The sequence below is a fragment of the Aquarana catesbeiana genome, linkage group LG07, assembly GCF_042186555.1.
Source record: "Aquarana catesbeiana isolate 2022-GZ linkage group LG07, ASM4218655v1, whole genome shotgun sequence".
In the NCBI taxonomy this organism is placed as follows: Eukaryota; Metazoa; Chordata; class Amphibia; order Anura; family Ranidae; genus Aquarana; species Aquarana catesbeiana.
Window position 1 is genome coordinate 119,691,207 of NC_133330.1, and position 20,643 is coordinate 119,711,849.

The following is a 20,643-nucleotide window of genomic DNA, read 5'->3' on the forward strand; positions in this document are numbered from 1 at the left end:
CGTAGAATTTTTGTTTAGCCCAGAGAAGAGATTTATCTATTTTTGACAGGTCTAGGGACTTTATGCGGTTCTGTAGGGAGGTTACTGTGCGCAGCCGGTCCACCGTGGGGGCGCGGAGCAAAGAGCGTTCATCAGCTGCTAGTTCAGATATTAGAGAGGACCTCAGAAGGACCGAGTCCCTCTTTCCCCCGAGATCCCACAGAGATACACTGTCCCCTAAAAAATACCTTATGGGCCTCCCATAGGACAGACGGGCTGGACACGGAACCTGTGTTTAGTTGAAAGTATTCAGTTAAAGCTGTAAGGAGTTTATCCTTAGTTTCGGGGTGTTTTAGTAGAGATTCATTGAGCCTCCAGTGGCACCTCCTGGAAAATGCAGCTTAGAGGCAAAGATCCAGGGATATAGAGGGGCATGGTCTGACCAGGTAATAGGGCCCAGGTCGGAGGACACCGTATGGGAAAGCAGTGAGGCCGATACCAGAAAGTAGTCCAGTCTGGAAAACATCTTATGGGGGGAGAGTAAAATGAGTACTGCCTACCCATGGGGTGTTTAATCCGCCATGCATCAAAGGACTCATACATTTTGTATGTTTTTAGCGCCAACACCTTTACATTTGATTTTTTTTTACCTTAGCCCAGTTACTTCACTGGATATATGAAAGGGTTTATAACCACTTTAACTTAAATGGGTCGTGTTTGGCAGTGATACTGCCTCACAAACATGACATACCGTAGGTTAAAATTTGCATTAGCTGTGGCATGTGTACTGCCCTAACTGGCTGGCATGTACAATTAGAACCTCCTATTTTTATTTCCCCTGACCACAACTGTAAACAGGGCCTTAGGCTTGGTTCACACCTATGCGTTTTCCATTGCTTTTTGCAGAAACGCAAAACAGTCCATTTAACATGGTTTCCTATGGGACACGTTCACATCTATGCTTTTTTCAGCAGCTTTGGAAAGGGTCAGGGACTTTTTTTAAAGAAAAACAGTAAATTTGTGGTTCAATAGACTTTAATGGAAAAGCTGCAGAAAAACATGTAGTGCGTTTTTTACCATTTAGCATTTTTTAATCTGTTCCAACAACAAATAGTCCAAAATAAAAAAACAAAAGAAGAAAAATGCAAAATGCATCAAAAATTTGAAAATAAAAAAGTGTGTGCAAAAAGCGCAAAATGCACTGCAAAAAGCACTGCAGAAACTTATCAAAAGCAAACTGCATAGATGTGAACCAAGCCTAAATGGATGATTATGAAAAACATATTTAGTGAGCAAACATGTTAGAACATTACATTTGCCTAAATCATTGTTATCCAAAGTTTAGTTCTATTGCACAATGAATTGTGTCAGTTTTACAATTATGTTAAAAATGAGCAGTTTTTACAGGCTGTTGATTACAAAGTAGCATTTAAGACTAAGGCCCCTTTCACACATTAATGTCCATTTTCACTGACTCTGCTTGCTCAGCAGGGATCGATCTGCTGATCCCCGCTGAACCAGCGGATGACAGGTCCGTCTCCACTCACTGTGTAGAGACAGACTTGTCAGAGCTCCACTCTCCTCTATGGGGGATCGGATGAAAACGGACCGCCTGTCCATTTTCATCTGATCCAATCCATCAGACGGATGGAAAATAGGGTCTCCATCCGTCTGAATTTAGTGGATCGGATGTCAGTGGACATTTCACCTCTGACATCCGTCACTCCATAGAACTGCATGGAGCATTCAGGTCCACCTTAAAAACTGACAGGTGGACCTAAATGGTCCGCATGTGTGAAAGGGGCCTTACTTTCAATATAAAAGATTATTGTTTACCTGGGTTGCTTTCTTCTTTCAGCCAGCTGTCCCAAGACTCTGCTGGGGTTAATGAGATCTTGTCTATCTCACATAAGTATTGTTCAGCTGTAGGAGAACCAGGAATGCTTGCAAGTGGAAAATGGTTTTCACCAAACATTCCAATCCCCAAAGAGTCTGGACTGTCTTGGCCATCCTGTTAATGAAGCAAAACAATGTAAATTAGCAGCAATATTTAATTTAAAGAGAATTTGAATAAAGACATTTCAACACAGTAGAACAAACTAACAACACATAAGTCATCTTTGGTCAATTCAGGGTTTCCTTTAGGTGAATTTACTATATGGCTGTGACAGTATATAGCAGTCTTGTGCCTTCTATCAGTGCCTAGTTAAAGCTTGTAAAGGAGTTTTCATACTGCACTGGCTATTCTATCAGGATAAAAAAATAAAAAATTACTGCGCTTCCCTACACCCCCAAGCTGCAGTTCTAATTCATAGGTAGGAATCAAATAGTAAAACAATCACAGAACCGCGCTAAAAATCTATAGTAGGTAAATTCCCATCAACCAAATATCTTAAATATTGTGTTATAAACAAAACAACATATTATATTCTAAACCCAAATATCAACACAACATGATTGTGATTAATTATATAATTAATGAATATTGTGACTGTATTAAAAAACTATAGGCAAATAAATTGTAAAAAGTGATAAAAAAGAATAAGTCCGTGATTGATAGTGACTTCAAATAAAAACAGTCCTTAATGTAGATCGATGCCTTCATTAAAGCTGCAGAGTTCTGATGGTGAGATTTTTGAGGTAGACGTTGAAATAGCGAAACAGTCTGTGACTATTAAAACAATGTTGGAGGGTTCCTCTTGCTGAGTTTTTGGCCTTTATGTCGGAGAGTTCCGGGCGATCCTCCCTCTATGCTGAGACCGATGGTGGTGTCCCCGCAGAGTGGATTTCAAACATAAGCTTTATTAAAGCTTACCTTTGGTAAGCATACATCATTATAGGTGGTGGATCCTTCTCACGAGGTGTTTTTGTTCATTAAGCCTTCAATCACTACTGGTGGAATTATCTACATTAAGGACTGTTTTTATTTGAAGTCACTATCAGTCACGGACTTATTCTTTTTTATCACTTTTTACAATTTATTTGCCTATAGTTTTTTAATACAGTCACAATATTCATTAATTATATAATTAATCACAATCATGTTGTGTTGATATTTGGGTTTAGAATATAATATGTTGTTTTGTTTATAACACAATATTTGAGATATTTGGTTGATTGGAATTTAACTACTATAGATTTTTAGCGCGGTTCTGTGATTGTTTTATTCTATCAGAATGCAGGAGCTCCTGATCCTCTGTCTAGACAGTGCTGATTGTCCCTGTGCTGATCACATGCACTCTCCCAAGAAAAAAAAAACTCTATAGCAATCCACACCAAACTGAGCACGTGCAGCCTGACTCCGGTAACTCTGTCTTATCCAGACATGTTTTTGAGACAATGCAATGGAGGATCTGTGCATACAGGATCAAACAGCCTTATTACACAATGCAGAGGATTAGTGCCTTAGGTTCCACAGTGAGTATAACAAGCATGCTTTACTTCATATACAGACTGATTTTACTGTTGTGGGTTTAGTAACACTTTAAGTTTAGTGGTTCACCTTTTAAAAAGTAAAAAATAAATGCACGTATTTTTTCAGGTAAAAAAAAAACGTGCATTTATCTTCCTCTAGCTTTGTGCCCGTATCCCCTTTCAGGCCTTCAGTTACAAAGCTGGAGGAGGGCTGAATGAACTATAAGCATGCTGAACAGTGCGCTCACAGGCCATTCAAACCACAGGTGCGTTTGCCCTGGTGAAAGATGGTACTTCTTAGGTTTCTTCATTCACAGAAATCTGTAAAGGAATGATGTGGCTGTGTGGGAAGAGCTCCGCACAGCTGCATGGTTTTCAAAAAGAGACAATAGGTGCAAGGAGAGAATCCAACTGCAAGGTTTTTTTGGTACTCTGTCTAAAGTTTGTCCTCTTTAACATACAATGCAAGAATCCTAGTCCCTACACCCTTAACTCTTTGTTAGGACAGGCATTGTTCAGATCTAGTTACATGTGATAATAATGAAGATCTGCTTGCACACTGCGGACATGGTTAATTTTGGCAAACTCCCCAGCCCCCTAATAAACAAAAAGAGCTATGCAGAATGTTCCCTTGCTGGAGGGTTTAGAACAAAGCATCTAAAAAGTTGTACTGCACATACTGTATATACTCGAGTATAAGCCAAGTTTTTCAGCACATTTTTTTGTGCTGAAAATGCCCCCCTGGGCTTATACTGGAGTCAAGCACTTTTCTGCAGCAGAAAATGATATTTTCCGAACTGATTTTGGGGCCCCATATCTCAGGGCCACTTGGCACTAGGAACCCCAAAAATTTGGTGTGCAAACCCAGTGGAACTAGCACTACAACATATCCAAAGCTGGGGTTCCTAGCACCAATTGGCCCCAAGATACGGGGCCCCAAATTCGGTTCGAAAAATGTCATTCTCTGCTGCAGAAAAGTGCTTGACATTTTCCGAACCGACTTTGGGGCCCTGTATCTCAGGGCCACTTGGTGCTATGAAACCAAGCTTTGGATATGTTGTAGTGCTCCACTGGGTTTGCACACCAAATTTGGGGTTCCTAGCACCAAGTGGCCCCAAGATACGGGGCCCCAAAATCGGTCAACTGTGTCCATCTGCAGCAATGTCATTTCGGGACCCTTTGGGTCCAGAGACCCCAAATTTTGGCTGAAGCTAGGGGGGCATCTAGGAATCCTTAACTACCGAGTTTGAAGTTCGGGGACCTATGGCTGCAAATGGGCACAGTGAGGCATGAAAATGGGCACAGTGAGGCTGCAAATGGGCATTGTTGACCCTCTTTTCCACTTACAGTAGCTGCACATTTCTCACCCTAGGCTTATATTCGAATCAATAAGTTTTCCCAGTTTTTTGTCATAAAATTAGGTGCCTCGGCTTATATTTGGGTCGGCTTATACTCGAGGATATACGGTACTCTTCTGAGAGTGAGAAGCAAAGGCAGCATCATTGGTTGAAAGCAGTATACTTTAGAAGAAGCCCTGCCTTATTTTTGTTAGCCTAACCCAGTAATTATACCTCACCCACCACTACATTTTCACCACCACCTGACCCTTAATCAGTTACATCTGTAGCGCCTTTCTAGATAAGTGCTAGGATTAGTTAGATTTAGTGCTGGCTCACTATGTTCAGTGGAGCTGTATTTTTGTTTGTTAGGTAAATTTAGCTGATCTCACTGTAAACAGTGCAGCTGCATGTGATTAGATTTGCTTAGTGTTTCAGCTGCTGCTAGTTTTGACTGTTTCCTCTGCTTTCCAGAGAAATGGAACATAGGTGTGAAGCAGTGCAAATAGCAGCATGAATATTTATACAGCCCTGGCCAATCCCAGGGAAAATGACCCTGAAGGCTGCTGAGAGCCTTTATAAATACTCTAACATTCAGAGCTTCTGGGTCTTGTGCTAGAGAGTCAGCTGTGTGTCCAAAGGGGACTTGGTGTCCTGAAGAGCTTATTCTATCTAGTTCTTTGTGAAGGGACTCTGCTCTTGGTGCGCTAAAGAAAGAGGCCTGCTTTTAACTGGTTCTACTACAAATCCATGTCCACAGTTTGCTATATGCAAAAACTTCTTCTTCAGATTTACAGAAAGGAGTTCACTGTCCTCAACTTGTACATAGTTCTGTTTTTGGAGTATCCATTCCCCCAACCCTATCCCAGTTACTCCAAAAATTAAAACAACAAAAAAAAAACCTAGACTTGTTATTAAGACAAAGAGTGACTGTAATCATGTGCTTGGCTGTGGGGTGATCTACTGGGAAAAGAACCTGGGCAATTTTCAGCGGTTCCTTTGAGGGTAGTGTTACATATCATAAACATTATCTATAAAACAAATAACAGAGGCATTGACAGCACTTCTACCATCACCATGTCTTCCTTCACTTTTTCCTCACCCTAAGTTTGGCACAGTCTCCACTGTGACCATGACAATTGCCTACTCAGTGACTACTCTTACTTTCAATGCTGTCTTCCTTACCCTTTCTTTAACCCTTTCGCTGCCAGAGCTGGTTTTTGTGGGGTTTTTTGCACACAGGTTTAAAAAATAATTTTAGGCCTGAAGGTTACACAAAACCCACAAACATTATATATTTTCTGAAAGCAGACACCCTAGAGAATAAAATAGTGGTAGTTCCAATTTTTTATGTCACACGTTATTACCGCAAATGTCCAGGAAATGCAAAATTTCAGTAAAAAACACACTAAAGCAAATTTTAGGGCAAACAAATGCAATAAACTAGCCAACGTTTTTGCAAAATACAAAAGATGAGGTTGCCCGAGTAAATAGCTACCCAACATGTCAAACTTTAAATTGATCTGAGCCCGTAAAATGGCGATAAACTTCAGTACCTTATATTTTCTATAGGCGATGCTCCAAAAGCCCCTACAGGTATCAGTTTAGTGTTACGGAGGAGGACTTGTGTTAGAATTATTGCTCTCACTCCAGCAGGCACGGCAATATGTAACACGTGTATTGCAATCAATGTTTTCATGGGTAGGAGTCCTGATACATGCGTTTATGTTCAGGCATGCATATATAAGGGGTGGGGTCAAAATATTTTTTTGGGGGTTTAACTTTTTTTTTTGCAAAAAAAAAATGTTTTTACTTAACTTTTTTTAATTACATAGGGGACAAAAAGTCCCTATGTAATTAAAGTTTAATTAAGTTTAAGTTTAATTACATAGGGGACAAAAAGGGGACAAAAAGTCCCCTATGTGATGCCTTTTAGGTGACAGGTTCTCTTTAATGAGACATGCAGGGTCTTTTCCCCTTGGGGCTCCACTAAATGGTTAACATTACTTCCTGGTTAAGGTAGCCGGGGACACGGAAAGGCTAACCCAGAAGTGACATCATAAACGTTTCTATCCGGGTCACAACAAGAAAGGAAGAGGTGCGGACGCCGACACCCGCCATGTCGGCACAGAGCCCGCAGATGGCCAAGCGGAGCCTGGAAAACATGGCGGGGCATTGCGGCGCGCCGGTACCAGGGGAGTGTGTGTGAGCAACCGGGCGGCAGCCACCCGAATACTTTCACCTGACAGGCAGCAGTCTGCCTGCCAGTTTCACACACAATCCCGTAAGCTGCAGCCACCGTATTGTGTGTGAAACCCCCCAGCAGTCAGGTCCTTACAAGGTAGGAACCTGGAAGTGAAAGGGTTAAAGGCACAAGTGAAAGGGTTAAAGGCACAAGGCCAATGTGGTGCCTATATTTAAAAAGGGATTGACATCTTTAGTTTAACCACTTCAACCACTTATAAGTCTGTTAGTTTAACCACTTGAGTCCCACCTTTTTTTTCAGGCTTTGTGATGTGATTGTCTTACATCTGCTGCTTTGTTTTGCAGTTAGCCTAGCCAATAGTAATGTTTTAATTATTTGTTTTTGGGGGACAGATAGTATTATTTTTATTGCTACCATACTTAAAATTATATAATTTTTGCAATTATTATTATTTTTGTAACTATTAATGTGTGATTAATCGTTTTATAGTAGAGTTGCTTGAAAGTAAAACACATTTTTTTTTAAATAAATAAAAAAAATATTTCTAGTTGGTTTTATTTCAGTTACTTATTTATATACAGTAGAAGTAGGTGATGATGCTACAAAAAAACTTTATACTAATGCTTGTATACATGAGAACATTACGTGAGTAGGCTTTAATCTCTTGGGAACATGGCAGGGCCAGGAACAAGAGAGAGCAGTTTGGTTGTCAATGGCTAAAAACTGGCATTATTATTATTGTTATTATACAGGATTTATATAGCGGCAACAGTTTGCGCAGTGCTTTACAATATGAGGGCAGACAGTACACTTACAATACAAATCAATACAGGAGGGATCAGAAGACCCTGCTCATTAGAGCTTACAATCTAGAAAGGAGGGTCACATGGAAACAAAAGGTAATAACTGTGGGTGATGAGCTGATGGAGAAAATGAAAATACAGTTGTTAGGTATGGGTAGGGTAGGCTTTGTCATGGACATTTGGTTGAACGCAGAGCATACAGCCAAATCTCCTGTTTCTAATCATATATAACAATTTCGTCTAATGATATAAATGCATCTCACCTTTTGATCATATATCTCTCCTTCTGATGTAGCCCCTCCTCTGGTGTGTGTGCCCCATGCTCACAAATAGACACAACCTCACGCTTCCAGTTCCAAGATCACACTGCCTCCTCAGCCGTGTGCTCACTCTTTATTAGCATAACAGGAAGTCCCAAAGCTCGGGTTGGGCCTCCAACAGCCAAACACCTCTTACAAAGCTTGTGACCTCACAGGATGTGAATGACCATATAAGGATTTAACACAGGAAAATGTAACAACCAATGAACAATGACTACAGGAGTCTTATGGGTGTGTCTGAGCAGAGACAGGGTGCATGCAAGCTTTTAGAAGCCACATGGCTTTCAAACATTAACTCTGTCTCCAACCAGAACAACCCAAAAGATTCCCGTATTTCCGTTGATAGAAATTACTATTATACATTGTTCCAGAGAACAATGTATACCTGGATTATTCTACTGTCTTTGTAGACGAGAGATTATTGGCAGGCGTACACTCATTGGGCCACAAATGTGTTGATCTGGCACACAGGGGCAACATGAGAGCACACTCGTTAAACCGATAATGTCTTTGCAGAGCGAACACACCCCCACCAGACGATCGTTCTGTGCATCGCACAGGGGCCCTTAGCTGGCGGACACGTCCCCACTCTGCAAACATTTCTCTACATCCCCAAAGAGCTTTTCACTACCAAACGGATCTCGACCAACGTCAGTCTACCCCAGTCAGCTCTTTAGAGCGGGCTGCAAGAGGACAGACACTGGGAGACTCTTATGACAATACATTAATATAAAATTTTCCACAACAGCTTCTCTGAAGAGAAGGGTTTTCAGGGATCGTCTAAAAGCTAATAACGTAGGAGATAAGCAGACAGATTGGGGTAGGGCATTCCATAGGATTGGAGAGGCTTTGGGAAAGTCCTGGAGGCGAGCATGGGAGGAGGTGACAAGGGAGCTAGAGAGCAGGAGGTTTTGAGAGGAACGAAGAGAACGAGTAGGTTGGTATTTAGAGACTAGACTAATGATGTAGCTGGGGGCGAAATTGTGAATGGCTTTGTACGTATTTGTTAGTATTTTGAATGTAATTCTTGGCCGAGCGGAAGCCAGTGGAGGGATTGACAAAGAGGCATGTCAGTTATTTGGCACTAAACTGCATTTACAGTGGCCCAGGAGTGGCTGCACCCCAGAAACGACTCCAAAGTTACTCTATTTAGAAAAGTAGACCCCCTCACAGTTTTTGACAAGAGGTATTACTTGGACTTTGAACACTATTTTTTTGGAAGCGTATGGCCGCAAAAGTAGGAAAAAATTAAATAAAACATTTTCAACAAAATGCAAAGAATATAAATGATTCCGCGCAAAGGGGAGTAAGTACTAGCAAAGAAAAAACTAAACGAATGGAAAGAAAATGAAGTAGATAAGGCGCTGTTCTAATATGCACCTGTCCTTGATAAACCAGTTAGCTGCAGGTGTATACAAATAGAAATTAAATAAATAAATACATTGGTGAATGTGCACTAGTATATAAATGTGTATAGAAGTGCCATTAACGTGTATGCTACATAACTTCAAATATGTCTTTCCAACCAGGGAAAGGAAAAACCGAATCTCCAAATAATATACGTAAATATATAACAAGTGGTTAAATACCTCTGTGCAAAAGTGCCAGGTGTTGAACAAATAACGGGACTAATTAGTCCCAATGCATCCTCCAAGAATTGTATATTTAGAAGATCTACAGTCCCATTAATGTTTGGACAAAGTAAAGTGCTTACGTGCTAATAAAAAACTTTTTTTGAAATATATGCATTTAAAATTAAAAATATGAAATAAATTATAGTCCCAACAATAAAAATCAAGATCAAAGGGTAAAAGTGCTTCTGTGATGGCGAAAACAATATTTGTGTTGATAATTTCCACTTTGCAAAGGTGATCACAGCATGTGTATCTTATCCATGCCCTTATTGTGACTGCACTCACCGGAATCCCCCCCCCCCCCCCGGGGTATGGAGCATTCACAGTATCTGCCACTGTGTAGCACTTTGGAGGCTGGATATTCCCCAATGTAATAGCAGTTGTCACTAGGCAGTGAACTCAGGAGGGCGCCGCTACCTATGTTATATACGGGGAGCTCTACACCTGCCTCTCCCACCCAAGGCACTCACTTCTGCTCCAGTCCCGTTATAAACTATAAACTGCCTAGTGACAACTGCTATTACATCGGGGAATATCCAGCCTCGAAAGTGCTACACAGTGGCAGATACTGTGAATGCTCCATACCCCAAAAGGGGGGGAGAGATTCCGCTGAGTGCAGTCACCATAAGAGCACAGATAAGATACGCATGCTGTGATCACCTTTGAAAAGTGGAAATTATCAACACAAATATTGTTTTCACCAGCACAGAAGCACTTTTACCCTTTGATCTTGATTTTTACTGTTGGGACTATATTTTATTTTATATTTTTAATTTTAAATGCATATATTTCAAAAAAGTTTTTTACTAGCACGTAAGCACTTTACTTTGTCCAAACATTAATGGGACTGTAGATCTTCTAAATATACAATTTTTGGAGGATGCATTGCGACTAATTAGTCCCGTTATTTGTTCAACACTTGGCACATTTGCACAGAGGTATTTAATCACTTGTTATATATTTACATATATTATTTGGAGATTCGGTTTTTCCTTTCCCTGGTTGGAAGGACATAATTGAAGTTATGTAGCATACACGTTAATGGCACTTCTATACACATTTATGCATTTATGTACTAGTGCACATTCACCAATTTATTTATTTATTTAATTTCAATTTGTATACACCTGCAGCTAACTGGTTTATCAAGGACAGGTGCATATTAGAACAGCGCCATATCTACTTCATTTTCTTTCCATTTTCAACAAAAGCATAAACTAGAAAATTAATTTCCTGGAGAAAATGAGCAGCTGAATTGCTAAAGCTAACTGGATGAATAGCTGAAATCCATAAGAAAAAGTTGAAGAAGTGAGAATAGTTGGAAAAGTAGGAATGGTTTTAAAATAAACATGACTTTCATTTAAAAAGTTTAACAACACCACTAATGTATGAAAGATGTGGAATATTTAAAGGTTGTTTGAAAAGCTTGTTGATCATTAATCCCCACACCTAATGAGTGAGAGACAGTGTGAGAGAACCCTTCAAGCAAGGCTTAATAAATCCACAACAGTACATGCTATGGAAACAGTGACTTAACCGTTAGAGACACACGGCCTTTGTGAACGTATCGGTATAAAATTTATGTTGACAAACTTAAAAATGTGGGCATGTCAGCGATTTAAATAAGAAGTTGGCTGTGCATTTCACTGGGAAATGTGAAGAATTTTATACATCAAAACTTCCCCATCATATTGCCCCATCAAAACTGCCCCCATCAAAACTGACCCATCATATTGCCACCATCAAAACTGCCCCATCAAAATTGCCCCATCATATTGCCCCATCAAAATGGCTCCATCAAAATTGCCCCTATCAACCTGCCCCCATCAAAATTGCCCCATCATATTGCCACAGTCATAACTGCCCCATCAAAACTGCCCCATCATATTGCCACCATCAAAACTGCCCCCATCAAAACTGCCCCATCAAAATGGCCCCCATCAAAATTGCCACCGTCAAAACTGCCCCATCAAAACTGCCCCATCATATTGCCAGCATCAAAACGGCCCCCATAAAAACTGCCCTCATCATATTGCCCCATAAAAACTGCCCCATCAAAATTGCCCCCATCAAACTGCCCCATCATATTGCCACCATCAACACTGCCCCATCAAAACTGCCCATCATATTGCCACCATCAAAACGGCCACCATCATATTGCCCCATCAAAACTGCCCCATCATATTGCCCCCATCAAAACTGCCCCATCATATTGCCCCATCAAAACTGCCCCATCAAAATGGCCCCATCAAAAGGCCAAATCATATTGCCCTCATCAAAACTGCCCCATCATATTTCCACAATCAAAAATGCCCCCATCAAAACTGCCCATCATATTACCCCATGAAATTTGCCCCATCATATTGCCACCATCAAAACTGCCCCATCAAAACTGCCCATCATATTGCCACCATCAAAATGGCCCCCATCATATTGCCCCCTCAAAACTGCCCCATCATATTGCCCCCATCAAAACTGACCTATCATATTGCCCTATCAAAACTGCCCCCATCAAAACTGCCCCATCATATTGCCCCATCAAAACGGCTCCATCAAAATTGCCCCATCATATTGCCACAGTCATAACTGCCCCATCAAAACTGCCCCCATCAAAACTGCTCCATCATATTGCCCCATCAAAACAGCCCCCATCAAATTTGCCCCACCCTATTGCCACCATCAAAACTGCTCCATCAAAACTGCCCCATCATATTGCCACCATCAAAACTGCCCCATCATATTACCCCATCAAAACTGCCCTATCAAATTTGCCGCATCAAAATGGCCCCATCAAAATTGCCCCTATCAATCTGTCCCATCAAAATTGCTCCATCATATTGCCACAGTCATAACTGCCCCATCAAAATTGCCCCCATTAAAACTGCCCCCATCAAAACTGCCCCATCAAAATGGCCCCCATCAAAATTGCCATCGTCAAAACTGCCCCATCAAAACTGCCCCATCAAAACTGCCCCATCATATTGCCACCATCGGCCCCCATAAAAACTAGCGCCACGTCCACGCCGGCAGTTGCTTCACGATCGCAGGCAGCTCAACATGGGAAATCTCAAAAAAGAAGCAGCCCTCCTAAATCCCCCAACTCCTCACCACCCACACCTTTATCTTGAAAAGCCTTGAGCCTTGAAAAGTCCAGATTCCGGCCGGATGCAACGAATGACGAGGTGAGCTCTTTCCATGTATCAGGGGATGACACCAGGGAGGACACAAGGGAGCTGCCAGAATCAATTAATGTGTTCCCCACTAACAATCAGCCAGTCTTAGATACTGTGCTAAAGGAGATGCTAGTCTCCCTGAGAAGCTCATTACACTCGGACATGGTATCTTGTATGCATAAGTTTAGTGAGGAACTGGGCTCTGTTTCTAAGAGAGTGACACATGTTGAAACCAAGATGGGGGAATATGCTGTTACAATTAATGATCTAGTTGATGAGAATGATGGAGAGGATGAAGAAATTGAGACGCTAAAAACCAAAATGGCGGACATGGAGGACACGGCCAAGAGAAATAACATTAAAATAAGAGGTATTCCAGAATCTGTTCAGCAGCATGATCTGCAAGAATATGCATCCCGGCTCTTTAATGCAATCCTCCCAGATATGTCGCCGTTAGACTTTACTGTTGACAGAATACACCGGCTACCTAAGCCCTCCTACCGATTCGAGAATGTACCTAGAGACGTTATATTGAGGCTACATTTCTATCAAACCAAAGAGCATTTGATAGCGGCGTTTAGGCAGAAAGATCAGATCCCTGCACAATACTCCAATCTACAATTTTATGCTGACTTATCGCAGTTCACACTGCAAAAACGCAGAAATCTGAACACGATAACAAAAGCCCTCAGGTATCACAAACTAAGTTGTAAATGGGGATTCCCGACAAAACTCATTGTCACCAAAAATGGAGTGGATTATGTGATGGAAACATTGGCGAAAGGTTTGACCCTACTCAACTGGGGAATAATTCCTAACTCACAGCCACAAACCCACCATCAGAGCAACCGCCAAAACTCTAACCAAGAATGGCGTACAGTCAACCAGAAAAACGCCCGCACCCACAAATAAAAATGGATATGGGGGGGCGGAGCCGGCGGCTGGAGCTGATGGAGCAGTGAAGAGAGAGCTCCGACACACCAGGTGCTTCTAAGCTACTCACAGCGGCTAGAAGCAGGCATAAAACGGCCACACGAGCGGCGGAATTAGTGGAGAACTAATCCGCACTGAAGGCCAAACGAAAGGAGAGGGAGGGACCCAGAAAGCTGACCGACTTTTACATGACGGTCCCGGCCAGACTGTCACAAGATGGCGCCGGCGCGTCATCTCCTCACAGCAGCACAGTCTGCTATAAAGACAGTGAGATCCCTGACCAGGACACCACAGCTTTAACCCCACATTCAGCCTCAAACAGCCCTCTTAAGCAAAAGAGGAGGCTAAACACTCCAGCTGATACTGATGACCTGAATAGTGAGGAAACTGACATGGAGCAAACTAACCAATATAATCAGAAGCTGGATGCTCTCCCCACATCAGGCCTGCCTATGACAGACATCACTATGAAGGAGATGATTATCACCTTGAGGGGAGCTATACAGCAAGACATCACTAATGTCCTGCGCTCCACACGCAAAGAAATGACAGTACTGGGTAACAGAATTGACGATATGGAGACTAAAATGGATGACTTCTCTGCGGCCCATAACGAGCTTGTAGATGCGCATGTGGATGTGGAAGATGAACTTAAAGCCCTCAGACTAAAGGTCGCCGACCTTGAAGACCGCTCACGCAGGAACAATGTGAAATTTAGGGGGGTCCCCGAATCCGTAAAACCAGCTGATCTGAGCCTATTCCTCCAACAATTAATGATGAAAACACTACCAACCCTTACACCTGCAGATGTCATCATTGATAGAGCCCATAGGCTGCACAAACCACCACACCTCCCAGAGAAAATTCCTAGAGATGTAATCGCTAGGATTCATTTCTTCCATATTAAGGACCAACTCATGCGGTTCTCTAGGCAAAATAACACTCTCCCAGATCCGTATGCGGGGATCACCCTATACGCTGACCTCTCACAAGCCACCATGTCCGCCAGGAACAACCTAATACCGATCACCAAAGCGCTGTGGAACCACAAGATAATTTATCGATGGGGCTTCCCAGCCAAACTTCTGATTCAAAGAGGCAACGAATCTTATGCCATCTCATCCTTAGAAAAGGGCCTGGAGTTGCTACTCAAGTGGGCAATTCTTCCTACCGAGAATAACCCAGGAGACACGTCCTCTAGAATGGGTCATTATAATAACCGCGGCTCCAGAGGAAGACACAAATGATGACCGCTTCTCAACGCTCACATGCGATGAGACCTACCTGCTACCTTTCTGGAAAGTCTGCCCCGCAGTTCCAATCTACCTTCCATGCTTCATTGTACCGGAAGATAAATTTATGACTTTACCCCAATTTGATTTCTGGGATATTCCCAAATTCACCCAGTTAATGTTGACTGCTCTATTGTTCTCTCTACTAATTATCACAGTTATTTTACCGATACCTCCATCACACTGGAGCCTTCACCTCGTAAGTATGACAAACAGAAAATCCCTTTCCACTGTACTGGATGCTCTAACCTTTTTCATACAAATACCAAATTGCACCACTAGAAAGCACCACAAAAGAAATGAATGTCTCTTAGACTAATGTCTCTCAACGCTAGAGGACTCAACAGCCCATTTAAACGCAGAATGATGTGGTAACAGCCCTGCAGAAAAACTGTGACATTCTCTGTGTACAGGAAACACATTTCTCAACTCTGAACCCTCCAAACTGCACCCACATCAAATTCCCGCACGTTTTTACTGCAAATAACTCTTGCAAACGTAATGGTGTATTAGTAGCTATTAAAGACTCTGTCACGTTCAAACTGCTAGAACAATACTCTGATGACCTTGGTAGGTATATAATCTTGATTGTTGAAATCAACAACCAAATGTATACGCTGGTGAATGTATATGCTCCCATAAAAAGACCAGTGAGATTCGTACGTAAAATCTTACAAAAGGCTAAATGTTTGAAGAAAGGCAATTTACTGATATGTGGGGATTTCAATGTGATTTTGAATGACGAAATGGACTCCTCCTCGGTGGGGAGGAAGCGTAGACCATCCCTGGGCCATTATTGCCTATCAGAGGAACTATACGACCCGTGGCAATGCCTCCACACCACAGAGAGGGACTACACGTACTTCTCATAATTACATAAATCCTACTCTAGGATCGATTTCTTCCTCACAGATAAATATACCCTACAAAATGTGGTCAAGGCGGACATCCATACTATCACATGGTCTGACCATGCCCCAATTACGATAGACATTATGGATACCCGCAAAACCAACATTACACCCCTATGGCGTAACAACACCTACCTTCTTTCTCTACCCAACATTAGGGAAGAAATTCTAAAGAAACTAGAAGAATATTTTACATTAAATGAAAACCAGGGTACTCACCCTAGCACAGTATGGTGTGCACACAAGGCCTTCTCCAGAGGGGTACTTATCCACATAGCTGCTAGGGAAAAAAAGGAAAAAAATGTGGCATATAGAACAACTACACAAACACATTTCGGACCTGGAGACCAAACACAAACAATCACCTGATCACTCATTACTCCTCCAACTAAACAAATGCAGGGAAGAACTGAAACTAACATTAAAAAATGATTATGACTTATACTTTAAAAGGCTTAAGCTCTCATACTACTCCCACGGTAATAAAGCGAGCAAACTTTTAGCTTCACAACTTAAAAAACGCCAAGCTCGGGCCCATATATCAGTGCTTAAACACCACAAGAACGATAGCATATATAATAACCCCAAAGATATAGCTAACGCCTTCAAAGACTACTACGAATCCCTATACAATCTTAATCAAGATGTGAACACATACCAACCCACAGAGACTGACATCACAGACGTTCTCCAAAAAATTAATCTTCCTACGATAGACGACAACACACTACATACATTGAATAGGCCGTTTACTGAAGCTGAAATCGAAAATGTGATCAAACGCCTCCCAAAAAATAAATCCCCCGGATCAGATGGTTTCTCAGCGGAGTATTATCAAACATTTTCCCCCCTTTTAATTCCCAGATTAGTAGAGGTTTTTAATAAAGCAGCAGAAATAGGTAGTTTTCCGACTGAAATGCTACAGGCCATAATAGTTACCATATCAAAACCAGGAAAGGACCCCTCCCATTCCCAAAACTTTAGACCCATCTCCCTATTAAATTCGGATCTCAAAATATATGCCAAAGCAATCGCCAATAGATTGATGGAAGTCACCCCTACCCTGGTAGGACTGGATCAGGTGGGATTTGTCAGAGGAAGACAAGCCCCTGATAGTACCAGAAGAATGATAAATCTACTAAGATATGCAGAATTAACGCGAACTCCCAGTATATTTGTAGCTTTAGACGCAGAAAAAGCGTTTGATAGGGTGCATTGGAAATACCTATCAGAAACACTCACTAAATTCGGACTAAAAGGATTTGTTCACAAGGCTATAATGTCCCTATATTCTAACCCCACAGCTAAAGTATATACCTCAGGCATGTTATCTGATCCCTTCACCCTAACTAACGGTACCCGTCAAGTATGCCCACTATCCCCAATTGTATTTTCATTAGCAATCGAACCGCTAGCGGAACTCATAAGGACCAATACTGACATCCAAGGACATACAGTAGGACGGGAGGATCACAAAATCGGACTTTTTGCCGACGATGTTATACTAACACTATCGAACCCTAAATCTTTCCTACACACAATTAAAAAAATATTACATGACTTTGGGAAAATAACCTACCACAAAATTAACACCTCTAAATGCTACGCTCTCCCTTTAAACCTCTCCACGCAAAATATATTTATGCTTCAGGAGATATTCCCCTGCAATTGGGATTCACCCTCTATCACATACCTGGGTATACAATTGACCCACCCTACCTCTAACTTGTACACCACCAACTATCTACCCCTGCTATTACAAATACAGAAAGAATTTGTCCAACTATCCAAAATTCACTTAACATGGGTGGGACGCATAGCAGCTTACCAAATGCAAATACTCCCCAAGTTACTCTACCTTTTCAGAACTCTTCCAATCCCCGTCCCACAAAACTTCTTCAGGAACTTAGCCTCACACCTGAACAAGTTTATCTGGCAAAACAAAAAACCCAGAGTGGCTCTATCAACTCTTTATAAACAAAAGAAAATAGGAGGTGGAAGTCTCCCCAACGCCCAAGCTTATTACCAAGCGTCCTTGCTGGACCAAGCGAAATATTGGTTCTCTTGCCAGGAGGATAATCTATGGTCTCACATTGAACGCGAAATCACACCAGGACATGACCTGGTAGCACTGTTAATGGCCTCTACTATCCATTACAAATCTTTTACTCCACCATACCCTACCATACAAGCAACACTTACAGCCTGGTCGTTACTGATCAGAAATCACTTTCCTAATGAAATACTCTTTAAACTTAATATACCCCTTACAACCTATGAATATCTTATACACAACTTTTCCACACATCACTGGAAACAAAAAGGCGTCCACTTTTCTACGGATGATATAGTGAACCCAACTGCCCTAGATATCCTTAGGATTCAACAAATTAACCACTACACACAAAAAAACCCACTCCCAAATATGAAAATCCCACTTTCCATCTGGAATTTTCTACAGAACAAACATACATCTGGTACTAAAGGCATATCACTGTGCTATAAATATTGTAACTTCCATACCTCCCACGTTAAACTTCCAATGATGGATAAATGGGAAACGGAACTACAAATGTCTTTCACATTACCACAGTGGCTACTAGCAATTAAGAACAATAGCACCTCTTCAGCATGTGTTGACCACTGGGACAACTCACTTAAATTGCTCCACCGGTGGTATTTGACTCCCATGCGTCTCCATACTATAGACCCCAAACTATCACCACTATGTTGGAGAGAATGCCATCACAAAGGCAACCTCCTTCATGTCATGTGGCATTGTAAAGCCCTAATTATCTTCTGGAGGGATATATTCTCCCTATTATCGCAAATCTCAAACACTATATGTACACCCTCTCCAGCACTAGCTTTACTAAGCCTAGGGTTAGAATCCTATCCCACCCTACACAGAAAAGTGATGGTACACATTCTGTTTGCAGCACGCATGGCTATAGCGAACAAATGGAAGTCACCTACTCCTCCCAACATTAGTGAAGTTATTGCTAGAGTGAAATCACAAAGCCTTATGGAACAAATGTTAGCGCATAAAGAAGGCAGATCGCATACCTATCATAAATATTGGGACAGTTGGTTAACTATCCAAGATACCCTCTAGTGTTGACTTTGATGATATTTACAACACTCAATTATTGAAATAAGATATCGCGTCTAGGGTGCTATAGATGAAAAAGTGTAAAGGGATTGATGGCTTTAGCTATAAAAATGAAGAATTACTATGTTTAATATTAGGACTTAGTATAAGCAATTTGATTCTCAGCTAGTACATACTTAAAAAAGTTAATGTTAGTGTTACTTGGTTTCAGATCTAAGGTATTGTTTATACTGCATGATCTATTTAGAGTGACTGCCTTCCGGGTCATAAAAGCAGTTCCTGAGAGAGTAAATGGCAAGCCTGCTCACAGTATGCTCCCGAAAGGGGTGACAGGCTTCTCCCTCAATTTCTAAAGACTCTAAACCCTGACATATCTTTTAATATCAACTGTTACTGGAACGAACCAAGGATATGCAGCCTACTTTTACTTTATGCTCCATGTAATCTGTATTCTTTTCTTCTCTGTACAACTACTTTGTATATGACCACTATGTATGTCTTATATACCATGAAAAACGAAATAAAAAATTTCAACGTTAAAAAAAAAAAAATGGATATGGGCATGTCCTAACACATACTCACCTGCTGGGAAAATGTTATACCTTTCTAGCTCGAACTTCTTACCCCATCTTTTTTGAGTGGCCATGCGCCACACTCTAAACCTGAATATGCTTGTTTGGCTTATAGCCTATGTTAGTCTATGTTCTTGGTTACAAAAAATGACTTGTTTTTCTCATTAGTCGGAACTCAGTACTCATATACAAAGAACACCAAGGATGCCTCAACGATGAACCCAGATCCCAAGGAACACCATCAAAAACCAAAGTCCGTACAAATATGGCATGTGCAACTAACTGTAAGTGGATTACACACACCATACACCACCCATCACCTTTTTTAAATTCAAATGTCGATAAAATTTATGTCTATTAATGCTAAAGGGCTTAACCACCCGGCAAAAAGAAGGTCACTTTGGAAGGAGGCTTTATACCACAAATGTGACATATTGAGTGTCCAAGAAACCCACTTCCAAGGTCAATCCCCACCCAAATGCTCTCATCATAAATTTCCTCACCAATTTAATGCAAATGCTGACTTAAAGAAAAAAGGAGTAATGATAGCGATAAGAGATTCAGTTGCCTTCAAACTACATAAAACAATTACAGACCCACAAGGCCACTTCCTGATACTAGTGTGTGACATAGAATCCACCACATACACAATGGCAAACATATATGCGCCAAACAAAGGACAGATTTGTTTTTTTCACAAAATTATGAAAAAGATCCAAGATGTAAAGAGGGGAAGAGTGATACTATGTGGAGACTTCAACATCACCCCTGATCCAACCCTTGATTCCACAGCTACAACCAAAAGATCACCGCCTTCCCTCAAAGAGGCACTGAGATCGCATGAACTCTTTGTCTCCTGGAGATGTCTCAACGCTAACAAAAGAGACTATTCTTTTTTTCCAACAGCCATAGATCATATAGCAAGATTATAACTATCTAAATTACACACTGAACTGA

The 20,643-nt window shown here is 41.3% G+C and overlaps 1 protein-coding gene across 2 annotated transcripts in view; it reads right to left on the reverse strand.

The window, feature by feature from the left end:
* CACNA1I (calcium voltage-gated channel subunit alpha1 I) overlaps positions 1-20,643 on the reverse strand; it is a 3,871,666-nt gene that overhangs the window by 258,581 nt on the left and 3,592,442 nt on the right. For both annotated transcript variants that reach the window (XM_073592660.1, XM_073592661.1), the window contains one exon: positions 1,816-1,990. In XM_073592660.1, the coding sequence (XP_073448761.1) occupies positions 1,816-1,990 (175 nt within the window). The remainder of the gene's footprint in view (positions 1-1,815; positions 1,991-20,643) is intronic.